This window comes from Notolepis coatsorum (assembly GCF_963971535.1).
Source record: "Notolepis coatsorum genome assembly, chromosome: 9".
Lineage (NCBI taxonomy): Eukaryota > Metazoa > Chordata > Actinopteri > Aulopiformes > Paralepididae > Notolepis > Notolepis coatsorum.
Window position 1 is genome coordinate 153,076,105 of NC_140173.1, and position 12,500 is coordinate 153,088,604.

The following is a 12,500-nucleotide window of genomic DNA, read 5'->3' on the forward strand; positions in this document are numbered from 1 at the left end:
TTACTGCAGAGTGGAGGGACTGGGAGACCCATGTTACTGACCAGACACTCTGTATCAGTGATGACTGTTTACTGCAGAGCGGAGGGACTGGGAGACCCATGTTACTGACCAGACACTATATCAGTGATGGCTGTCAGAGTGTGGAGCTTTAACCCTCTCACTGCCACACGACAGCCGGTCAACCCTTTACTATCACACAACCGACGGCGATGCTCCGTCATTAGCATCATTAGCTCCGCATCCGTCGGTTGTGCGATAGTAAAGGGTTAACCTTCTGCCGTGTGGCGGTGAAAAGGGTTAAAAAGCCCGGGCGGACAGACGCACGTTTTTGAACTCTTTGTTTGAAATAGGTGTGACGCGCTAATGAACGCTCAGAGCCCTCCATCCACAAACGAGGAACACACACACGGACTGAAGGGTTAACCCTAACCCACGACTCTCACGCACCAGAGAAGGGTTACGAAGCTCGTTATAAAGTTCACGACAAAAAAAAGAAAGAAAAAAGAAAACCATCTCTTCTTCTTTCATTATAACATGAGAATATAAGTGCAGCAAAGTAATTATAGCAATCACTTTAATCACAGCCCGCTGTCCAAACACCGGCTGGCGTGATTGGCTACGGGGGTGTTTATTCAGCTTTATTCTCCATATACATTAAAAAGAAAAAGGGCCAATGGCAGATGTCCAGGCCACGGGGGGTTAACTAAAGCTGACTGGTGCGTATGTCTCAGTCTCCGACGCGTCTCCGGGACCCCGGTAGAGTTACTGCAGGAGCCGCGGCACGAGGACAGGTAGTGAAGACTAGTAGAAAACTGTTTTTCTTTTTTGGTTCAGTCAGTTGCAGGGCCATTTCTAGCTTTCTGGGGGCCCTATGCGAAATGTTGTTTGGGGGGGCCCCTATTTTGTGAAACTGTGGTGGGGGCATTCCAAACCCTTTAAGATGGGCATGCATTTAACATTTAAATGCATCAATCTGGTGCCCTTTAATTAACACTTTGAATGCCAGCCACGACATAACACGTGTTAACAGCCCGCCCCCTGAATGCCCAGCACGATAATTAGCGTGGATTTTTTTTTAATTAGCGATCTGAATTCATATTTTCATCAACCGAGTCTACCGTTGGGAAACCAGCCCCAGCAGGCACTCGGATGTGAAAAAAGAGCCCCCTATCGTCTCCCAGATGGTAATGCACCCTTTTGGAATGGACTCAATGAAAATGGATGAGAAAAAAAAACTCCGGAATCCACATTTTACTTCTCACGCATGTAACCGGAGATGATCCCAGTCATTGTGGAGCCTCAGAACAGCGTGTAATATGTATTTACAGTATGTAGCGTGGATCAATAAAAGGATCGATTTTTGGAATGGCGATCAGGAATTGGAATAATCTTTTTGGATACCATCTGATCTCAGGTAAGGAATCTATTTTACCAGTCTTAGGATAATCAGACCTGTTTTCACGGAGATATAAGCTTTTCCCCTATGTGTCATATGGCTGTTTTGGCTGTGCGAGCGATCAGGAACTAAGAGAATCGATTTTCAGCTCGCGGCACCAGCGTTCATACGTACACATATACTATCGATAATCTAGCGTTTATTTGAAAACGATTCATAAATAGGCAGACAAATTACAACGTTCTAGAATATTCCAGTACAGGGCGTTTATCACAGAATCTTTATATTTTCCTTGAAAACGAGGGCTTTTCAAAATGCTATAAAATGGAAATGAACCGATAAAAAAACAATCCGCTTCGACAATGTTGACTGGAAAATGAGTCATTAATAAGCAACGGGCAGATTAGACACATAGCCATAATTTAAAACATAGATTAGGCGATATTAACGCTAACATTGAAGTGGTTGATGGGCATTCAAGGGGGTAAAAAGGAAAACACGGCCGGCTCTGAAAGTGTTAAGAGGAAAAGATCTGTGAAAAAAACATATCTTTTTTTCTCACAAATTCAAACTAAACATCTCAAGTTGACCCCAGCAATGACAGAAAATTATAATAAATGGGAAACACTGGGGCTACATCAAGAAACTCCTGAAAACGCACAGGATTTACAATATTGAAATTTAAACTATTTAAGATAAAGTTAAATAAAGTCTGAAAATGCAACTACATTTTTGTCAGTAAGCTACTTATGTATATATCATTTTTTATAAAGAAACGCCCACTTGCGGTCATAACCAGTAGCCTATCGGTTAAATTTTTTAAGCTGATGATTTGTTACATCCCTACAGGATATATATATATATATATATATATATATATATATATATATATATATATATATATATATATATATATATATATATATATATATATACAGTATACACTGTATTGAGTGAATACTTTTTTTAAATGATAATATATTTTTTTATGCCATTTTAGGGCGCCCCCTGGTGGCTTCAGGGGCCCTATGCAACCGCATAGTCCACATATGGCAAGACACAGGCCTGGTCACTTGTGTATAATTAGTTACTTAAGAATAGAAATGCATCAAATCCAGATGAATATGAATGATGCATCAAATCGTTGCTTAGATAACCGGAATCCACATCTGTCTGAATATACTCCTTCAATATACCTACTTATACACCTGCATATAACCCATATAACTCTGTATGACACTACCGTAGTGTCTTCATATACCTGTATCACTGTACATATTAATACTACTCTGTACATACATCTGATTAGCACTACACCCAGTAGTACCAATTTATATATTGTATACCCAGTTTAAATCACCTGTACATTGTATATTACTATTGAACTTTACTGTTTTTGAAACAGTTTACCTTTGCACTCTGGTTGGATGCCAAACTTTGTTGTACTGTACTTGTGCTGAATGATGACGTGACAACAATACATTTTAATCTAATCTATGTGGCAGGGCCTCAGAACGATGACAGATTACAAAGGCACCTCCCTCAAGCTGAACAGTGACATCTAAGATTAAGATTAAGATTTGTTTATTAAGGACAATGCAAATTAATGAACATCATTTACATGTGTATGCATAACATCACAGCATGATAAGGACGTAAATATGCCGGGAATAGCACAGGGCTAATTTCCACCCGTAGTCCTAACATAAAACAAACACAAAACGGACCTTACAACGTTCATTCATAAAAACTGACATCACTGACATGACCACACTAACATGACATTCAGTCAGTACAACATCACTAACATCCCTAATGAGTGCATATTTGGCTGTCTAACAGCCATTTCCTGAGTTGGCCCTTAAAGGTGGACAGGGTGGGACATTCCCTTAAGGGGACCGGAAGGCTGTTCCATGTTCCACTTCCCTTCATCGATAGAACATTTTTGCTGAAGGCGGTCTTTCTAAAATGGACCTCACAATCCCCTCTGGTGTTTGACCTAGTGGCTAATCCAGTGTTCCTTTTCTCGTGGATAAACTCCTTGAGAGGGGGAGGGGCTAATCTGTGCAGGCATTTATATACAAAGCAGGAACGTTTATAACGTCTGAGGTTTTCAAAATTAAAAATTTGATGCTTATCCAGGATTTTACAGTGGTGGTATGAGTACTGTTTCCTGTCATATACCTTCAATGCTCTGTTGTAGAGTTGTTCTATGGGTTTCATGGCTGTGGCCCCAGTAAATGACCAGTTTAGAAGGCAATATTCAATGTGAGAGAAGACCATACAGTGTAGGTATGTCTTTGCGGCTTCAAGTGTTAGGGAGGGCCGTATTTGTTTGAAGTTGGAAATGTTGAAGTTGATGGTGTTCCTCACTTTCTTTATGTGTTTCTTAAAGGTCAGGTTTGAGTCCAAGATGACCCCAAGGAATTTGAAGTGGGAAACAAGTTCTAGTTCTTCCTTCCTTCCCTCCTTCCTCAGGAACACATTGGACCGCTTGATGGTTTCTGGACGCTTGCTAAAGAACATGCACACATCTCCTTAGCAAATTATCTCAATACCTTCTATGCGAGGTTTGAGGCTGGGAATAACAATCCACTGCAATGGGGGGGGGGGGGGGGACACTGCTGATGGAGACTCAGTGTTCAGGGTAACAGAACATGAGGTGAGGAGGACCTTTAAGAAAGTGAATATCAGGAAGGCAGCAGGACCGGACGGCATCCCTGGACGCGTCCTAAAAGTCTGTGCCGACCAACTGGCCCCGGTATTCACTGACATATTTAACCTGTCCTTGGAGAACAGGCTGTCATCCCCACCTGTCTGAAGAAGTCCACCATTATCCCTGTACCTAAAAAATCCAAGCCTGCTTGCCTCAACGACTACCGCCCTGTAGCTCTCACCTCCATAGCCATGAAGTGCTTTGAGAAGCTAGTGAAGGGCTACATCTGCTCCTCCCTCCCCATCAACCTGGACCCCCTGCAATTTGCATACCGCCCCAACAGGTCCACGGAGGACGCCATAGCCCATGTGCTGCACACAGCAGCATCACATCTGGACAAGAGGCAGGGGAACTATGTGAGAATGCTGTTCATCGACTACAGCTCAGCATTCAATACCATAGTCCCCTCCAAACTCATAGCCAAGCTCAGGGATCCTTAAGAACTTCTACTCATGTACAATAGAGAGCATCCTGACTGGCAATATCACCGCACAAGACCGTAGCAGACTACAGAGAGTGGCCCGTTCAGCCGAACGCACAATTGGAGGGGGGCTTCCCACTCTCCAGAACATTTACAACAAGCGGTGCATGGGTAAGGCTAAGATAATTATCAAAGACTCCAGCCACCCAAACAACTGCCTCTTTGAACTGCTGCGGTCAGGCAAGCGATACCGGAGTCTCATGGCAAGCACAGAGAGACTCAGAAGGAGCTTCTATCCCCAGGCCATCAGGTTGCTCAACGAACAATAACACTATGTAACAACCATTAAATGCACACAGCACACACATCCACACGCACACACTCACTTTAAACAAACAACACACTGCAGCACCCACTCTCCACACTTTAGAACACCTAAACACACTTTATATTTATTGGTAAAGAATTTGCACTACAACCCATACCTCATTACACCTTACTGTAAATTGTACCTCATCCCATTTCTGCTTTGCACTATATAGTATATTGTATATTAGTATATTGTATAGTATATTGTATGGTAACTCAGTTACTTCTACTCTGCATTGAACATTGTACATATGTACAGACTGAACACTTGTGTCTACGTACGTGACTTCTATTTTTTACTTGCTATACTTATTTTATTTTATTTTATACTTATCTAGCACAGTCTCTGGAGCGTAACAGAAAGAAGCATTTTGTATAAAAGTATTCTGTACTTCTGTATGACAACTATTAACCCTTTAATTGCCAAAAACGCTATAGGACGTCTTTCCCCGCCATGCTCATTCTGCCAAAGACGCCGTACCACGTCTTTGATATCAATATTTCAAAAATCTGTGATCATATTTCTCCCCCGGAGACATGAGATGTACTGTTGAGCCCCTCTCAACTCTCCAACGGTTCAAGAGCGCCATCTGGTGGCCGATCGGCGGATCGCCCAGGGCGGAAACAGGAAATGGAAGCTGGTGCTCATTTCAATTCGGTCCGATCACTCTGTAATAGTCTCAGGACTCGAGCTGATCACAACGGATAGCAATCCGTTACCAATAACTCGATAAACAACATGATTTGGACGTATATACTATTATACAACCTGGAAATGGATCGCATATTTCTACATCCCATAATAGGAATATTTCTGTTCCACGCTCATCGCCCAACGCTATGAGGAAGCTACGGTAAGATTCAACGTTATTTTTCAACGTGTTCGATACAAACTGCTCTAATGATCATATCACCCACACTAGATGAATCATCTAACGTTGGCCACGGAATTATAAACGACCCCCGGTCAACATCAGATCATACGTAGTAACTTCTAGAAGCACGTCCAGTTGAAATTTTTTATCTCGCGCAGATTGCTATCAAACTGTATTTCATCATCAATATAATACATTTGGGGCTATAAATCATGTTCTGGAGAAAGCTGCAGAAAACGATAAAAACATACTTATACTTTAGACCATATTTTAGTATGAATATGTGAATGAAAAAGTATAATGTTGCTACACCCTGAACAATATATAAGACGTTGAATGGGCCATAGTAATGTCAATTTAGCAATACAATTTAAAAAGTTATAGCCCTGCAAAGAAGGTGAACATCTCCATGTTAAATAGGGCTGGCGGAGGATGGTAAATTATGAATTTAAGCCTGGCGATCAAAGGGTTAAAGAAACTTGAAACTTGAACTAATCGAATCATGACGTTGTTGGATTGAACCGTTCTGCCCCTGATTCGATGTTGACGTTAGTTGCTTGCATTTCTACTCGCTGAAAGAGTTTAGAAAGGGTTAACCTCAGGTCACCAAAGCAACATTTTCCTATGTTGGCCTTAATGTTCTTTTCGGGGAAATTATTTCGTTTTTTGTTGATTGTTTTATTTAGAAAACTTTAACTTTTTTTTTTCATTTGTTTATGAATTAGGGGTAGGTTGTTCTATAAGCCATTTGGCTTCAAACCTATCCTTTTCGCTTGTTTATTTGAAAACAATTCGAAAAATTATTTGTTTATTGTTTATTTATTTGTAAACATTTGAAATAAAGAATTCATTCATTCATTCAAGAGCGCCGCTCACCGTGGGGAGTCGATGCCGCTGTCGCCGGTGATGCTCTGGCTCTCTCCCGTCTCTCCGCGCCCAGCTCCACTGGGCATGCTCAGACCGTGGACCTGAGGGACTTCCCTCTCCTCCCCCTCCCCCTCCCCCACCTCCACCTCGCACCCCCAGTGGGTCGATTCCCCGTCTCCCTCGTCCGCGGAGTTATGTAGCGTCTCTGCGTCCGACTCCACCTCGCTGGCCTCCTGGCAGTAGTCAAAGATGCTGCAGTCTGCCTCGGGAGGCTCCAGGGGCCCCAAGCAGACGCCCTGCTGTCCGCCCCCCTGTCTGTCCTGCTGTCTGTCCTGCTGTCCGCCCCCCTGTCTGTCCTGCTGTCTGTCCTGCTGTCTGCCCCCCTGTCTGTCTCGCTGTCTGTCCTGCTGTCCGCCCCCCTGTCTGTCTTGCTGTCTGTCCTGCTGTCCGCCCCCCTGTCTGTCGCCCTGCTTGTCCCACTGCCTGTCTTGCTGTCTGTCTCCCTGCCTGTCTCCCTGCCTGTCTCCCTGTCTGTCCCCCTGCCTGTCCTGTCTGTCTCCCTGCCTGTCTCCCTGCCTGTCTCCCTGCCTGTCTCCCTGCCTGGCTCCCTGTCTGTCTCCCTGCCTCTCTCCCTGCCTGTCTCCCTGCCTGTCTCCCTGTCTGTCCCCCTGCCTGTCCTGTCTGTCTCCCTGCCTGTCTCCCTGCCTGTCTCCCTGTCTGTCTCCCTGTCTGTCTCCCTGCCTGTCTCCCTGCCTGTCTCCCTGTCTGTCTCCCTGCCTGTCCCCCTGTCTGTCTCCCTGCCTGTCCCCCTGCCTGTCCTGTCTGTCTCCCTGCCTGTCTCCCTGCCTGTCTCCCTGCCTGTCCCCCTGCCTGTCCCCCTGTCTGTCTCCCTGCCTGTCTCCCTGCCTGTCCCCCTGCCTGTCCCCCTGTCTGTCTCCCTGCCTGTCTCCCTGCCTGTCCCCCTGTCTGTCCCCCTGCCTGTCCTGTCTGTCCCCCTGCGAGGTGGCTCGCCTGGGGCTGAGCTCACTTGTGGCCCTTGGTGACCTCTGGTGGTGGTGGTGGCTCCAGCCGCCGGTCTTCCCCTGCCTGCTCGGGCTGAGAGACGAGTCTCTCTTCTGAGTGGCTGAGGGGTTAGGGTTAGAGGGGATGCTCTCAGTGTAAGTGCTGTCCCAGTCCCCCTGAACAGAGTGCGGCGGTGGGGAGGAGTTATGAGAGCGACTCGGTGGGTCTCGGTATTGCGAATCCGAGTCGTGGTCACGGTAAGCCGACTGGGGGTCCTCGTAGTGGCCCCCGACGCCCGTAACCCCCTCCTCGCTCAAATACAAGGAGCTGCAGGCATCCTCCTCCTCCTCCTCCTCCTCCTCCTCCGTTTTCTCATAGAGCCTGTGGTCGTCTTCTATGAACTCTCTACCACCGACGGGGACACTGACATCCTCGTCCACCGTCCCCTGTTGTCCCTGCTTCGTGTCGGCCGCGGCGCCGGAGATGGAGACCTGCTGCTGGTGAGAAGAAGAGAGGATGACGTCCGCGCGTCTGAGCGAGTGTTTCCGCTGCAGCGAGGGCTCGGGGCAGGGCGGGGCCGGGTCGTAGGAGTGGGCGGGGCCCGGGTCGTAGGAGTGGGCGGGGCCCGGGTCGTAGGAGTGGGCGGGGCCCGGGTCGTAGGAGCGCTTAGGGAGGCCGCCCTCGGTATCCGCGTACAGTTGGGTGCCGAAGAGGTCATGGTCTTTAGTCCGGCCTAGGTGGTGTCGTCTGTGGTCCGTTACACCTCTGTAGTCTGCGTCCTGTAAGGGCCTGCGGTTGCCCTCTCTCTCCCGGACCTCCCGGACCTCCCTCTGGTGCCGGACCTTGTCGTCTATCCTCAGGGTGCTGCTCTGGGGGTAGGCCGCACTGTAGTCCGGTGGTAGCAGCTCTCTGCCGGGCCTTCCGAGAGGGTCAGCGGCATGTCCTCTGTCGTAGGACCGGTCCTCGGACGCGTGCGACCTCCCCCCCGCGCTCTCCCCTTCTTCTTCTGCGACCGCCTTGGCCCGGTGTGGGTCCCAGGACTTGGAGCGGTGCCCCGCTCGTTCTTTCTTGCCGCACCCCGAAGTCCTCCCCTCCTTCTCCTCCCGCCTCCTCTGCTCTCTGGCCGCGGCGCTGGTCTGGGGCGTCTCCTTGACAGGCTGAGTGTAGAAGGGGTTCTCGATGCGTTTCTTGTGGAGGCTCTTCCCCTCCGCGGCCTCCTCCAGGCGCTCGGCCTCGTCGGCGGCGGGGATCTCTGGCCCGAGCCGAGTCGGGATCAGGTCCTCCCCCTCAGGGTAGTTCTCCAGGCACGCGGGGGCTTTACTCCTCACCCTCTCCTTCTCCCTCTGCTTCTCCCTGGAGGAGTGGGGCCTCCGCTTGTTGCGAGAGGCCTTGGGGGCGGATCTCCTCCCCCCCGCCGCCCTGGAGGAGTGGTGGTGTCTGGGCTTCGAGGACGTCAGGATCTCGGTGGACATGCCTTTGTCTACTCCCTTATCCCCCCGGTCCAGACCCCTGTCCAGACCCCTGTCCAGCATCCGGTCCGTGGCCCGGTCCCCCCGGTCCTCCAACTTCTTCATGAGGACCGTGTGGCGCGTCAGGTTGTCCACGGTGAGCTCGGGGTTGATGCGCCGGATGATGGCGTGCTCCAGGTCCCGCGGCAGGTTGTTCAGGTCCTCCTCGTCCCTCACGGGCCACTCCTCCGGCGGGAACTGACCCGAGAACGAGGCGTACTCCTTCTTGGGCTTCTCCTTCTTGCCCCCGTGGCGTCGGAACAGGCTGAGGCCGAACTTCCTGCCCGGCTTCTCCTTGCCGTCCTTGCGGCCGGTGTTGGTGGTGGCCGTGGTCTTGCTGACCTCGCTGGTCTGGTAGTCCGCCGCCGTGGAGGTGGACTGGTGCTGCACCGCCGGCTTGTGGTCCGCGGGCCGCGGCCACCTGAGGCTCCTCCCCGTGCACTCGCTGACGGAGGCCGAGGCCGAGTGCTGCTGGTCGGGGACCGCGGAGGGAGGGAGGGCGGCGGCGCCGACGTCGGTGGACGCTCGGGGAGGCGCGAAGCAGCTGCAGGACTTGCAGTGGGCCACCAGGGGGCTCTGGGCGGGGTTCTCCACGCAGGCCTCGTTGCTCAGCAGGTAGGTGATGGGCGGGGGGGCGGGCGGGTCTTCCGCGGCCCACCGGCTCTTCTCGCGCACCAGGCTGCTGGTGATGAAGTAGGTCTGCGGGGAGACGATGAAGTAGCCCTCGCCCGTGTGGTACACCTTGCGCTCTTTGATCAGAGAGCCGAGCGCGTTGTACAGGATGTCCTGCGTGGGAACCGTCATCCCTGGAGGGGGGAAGAGGAAGAGGAATCGAGAGGTTTATTCGTCACATACTGTACACACCAGGGCATACAGTGACATGCGAGTGGTCATGCCCGCATTGATTGTGCAAATTACAATAATAAAAATGGGCATAGAAAAAAATTAAAATAGGTAAGAAAGACACAAGATCATGCATGATAAAAAAATACATGCTAAGTTCCTGAGAAACTGGTTCCCGTGTACACTACTATACAATATACAATTTACTATTTTAACTCTTAATGCATCTAAACTATACTATACAATATAAAGAGGGGAAGAGGAAGAGCGATGAGGAGGACGGATGGGAGGATTTCATCACTCAAAAATCCAAGCTTAAATATACATCGTTAAATGAATAGCTTCAATCTCATAAAACCATTAATGTCACTTTGTTTTACAGTTTCATATTAATTTGTTTACTTTAGACTAATTATTAATGTTGTTGTTTTTGTTATTATTATTATTATTACTACTTTGATTATTATTGTTATCATTATTATCTTATTATTATCTTAACACATTCCTGGCCAACCACGTATATATACGTGTTACCACTTGGTTTTGCTTTTATTCCATTTGGCTGGAAACGGCATATCCGGTCTCCGAAAGTGCAGTACCGGCCAGATCCTCGTATTGGCACCGTCTCGATAATGCAGTTTCCCTTGTTGCAGACGGGGTGTCACCTTTTTTTCACTCTGGGTTAGCTTTTCTGTTAGCCTGAAGCTAGGGCTTCAACCGATCGCCTGGAATACTTATTGCGACGCCGAATTCAGTATGCAGTAAAGGAATATAGCATCAGCCAATTGGCATATCAATCTACCAGATGGCGATCAATAACTGGGAAATTATTTTTGGAATCCAACCGGCCACAGGTAAGAGCGATTTGATGTCAATTTCAGCTTGATTGGGCCTTGCTCTCATAGCCATCCACCCGGTCAACGTATGATGTTGCAAGAACGAATGCCGTTATTGGTAATCAATCATCAGAAACGACTTCCCCCGCCCCCTTCATGCATTCATGGTGGACCATGATACCGATCATATGCATTTAGATTTTTAACTCTAGCTTGTGTAGGGCCGAAACGCCAATCGATTTAACGCTATTAGCTTAGCGCCCTATAACTAGCTTTGCAGGAATTAGCCTAGACCAATGCGGTATATAGTTCATATTCACGACGCTATAAAATGGGAACGTATTGATGAAAATATTATTTCTTTATGGCATATTGAAGGGAAGATTTATACTGTCAATTGACAATGACAATGGACACATAGCAATAATATAAAATATAGATTTAGCTCTACAAACAACCTCACGCACAGTGAAACCTTGTAATGAAAAGCTGGCCTCAGAGTGGGATTAGACGATCCCCAATGGCCATGAATGTGTTAATATTATGAAAATTGTTTTATGAACTTATTTCACTTTACTTTTGTTTTTGTGTTTATTTTTTTAATCCAATGATTTAATGAGTTGATGCCCATCTGGGTCTCTGGCCTCGACTCAGCACCTTTATACACTTTCTGTCACGGTCAATGTTTTTTACTGTTTTGCTGAAATGGTGCGAAATAAAAGAAATAATAAAGACGTCATCCAAAACGGAAAGGTTCATATTGAGCAATGAAATACATGTTGTTTTTACCGGGAAAGGGATATCTGGTAAATGGCTGCATTTATACAACAGCTTTTAGTCAAAGCATTTTACAATTTAGTGCCTCACATTCGACCCGCTCACTCACACGCTCACACACCGACCCGCTCACTCACACGCTCACACACCGACCCGCTCACTCACACGCTCACACACCGACCCGCTCACTCACACGCTCACACACCGACCCGCTCACTCACACGCTCACACACCGACCCGCTCACTCACACGCTCACACACCGACCCGCTCACTCACACGCTCACACACCGACCCGCTCACTCACACACCGACCCGCTCACTCACACGCTCACACACCGACCCGCTCACTCACACACCGACCCGCTCACTCACACGCTCACACACCGACCCGCTCACTCACACGCTCACACACCGACCCGCTCAGTCACACGCTCACACACCGACCCGCTCACTCACACACCGACCCGCTCACTCACACGCTCACACACCGACCCGCTCACTCACACGCTCACACACCGACCCGCTCACTCACACGCTCACACACCGACCCGCTCACTCACACGCTCACACACCGACCCGCTCACTCACACGCTCACACACCGACCCGCTCACTCACACGCTCACACACCGACCCGCTCAGTCACACGCTCACACACCGACCCGCTCACTCACACGCTCACACACCGACGGGCCAAGGTGCCCACCTGCTCACTGGGAGCAGTCAGGGGTCAAGTGCTCAAGGACACTTCGACACGCTGCCCGGGAGGAGCGGGAATCTAACCGGCAACCTTCCGACCCCCCCCCCCCCCCCCCCCCACACACAAATGAGGAGAACAGGAAAGACTGTCCCAACAAGAATATCATCGCTGAATATTCTAGGTACAAAAAG

General features: G+C 48.8%; 1 protein-coding gene across 1 annotated transcript in view; it reads right to left on the reverse strand.

The window, feature by feature from the left end:
- stox1 (storkhead box 1) overlaps window positions 1-12,500 on the reverse strand; it is a gene marked incomplete at its 5' end in the record, with an annotated part of 22,930 nt that overhangs the window by 3,826 nt on the left and 6,604 nt on the right. Inside the window, 2 exons of the mRNA XM_084322081.1 lie at window positions 6,654-7,270; window positions 7,679-9,960. Of these exons, the coding sequence (XP_084178207.1) occupies window positions 6,654-7,270; window positions 7,679-9,960 (2,899 nt within the window). The remainder of the gene's footprint in view (window positions 1-6,653; window positions 7,271-7,678; window positions 9,961-12,500) is intronic.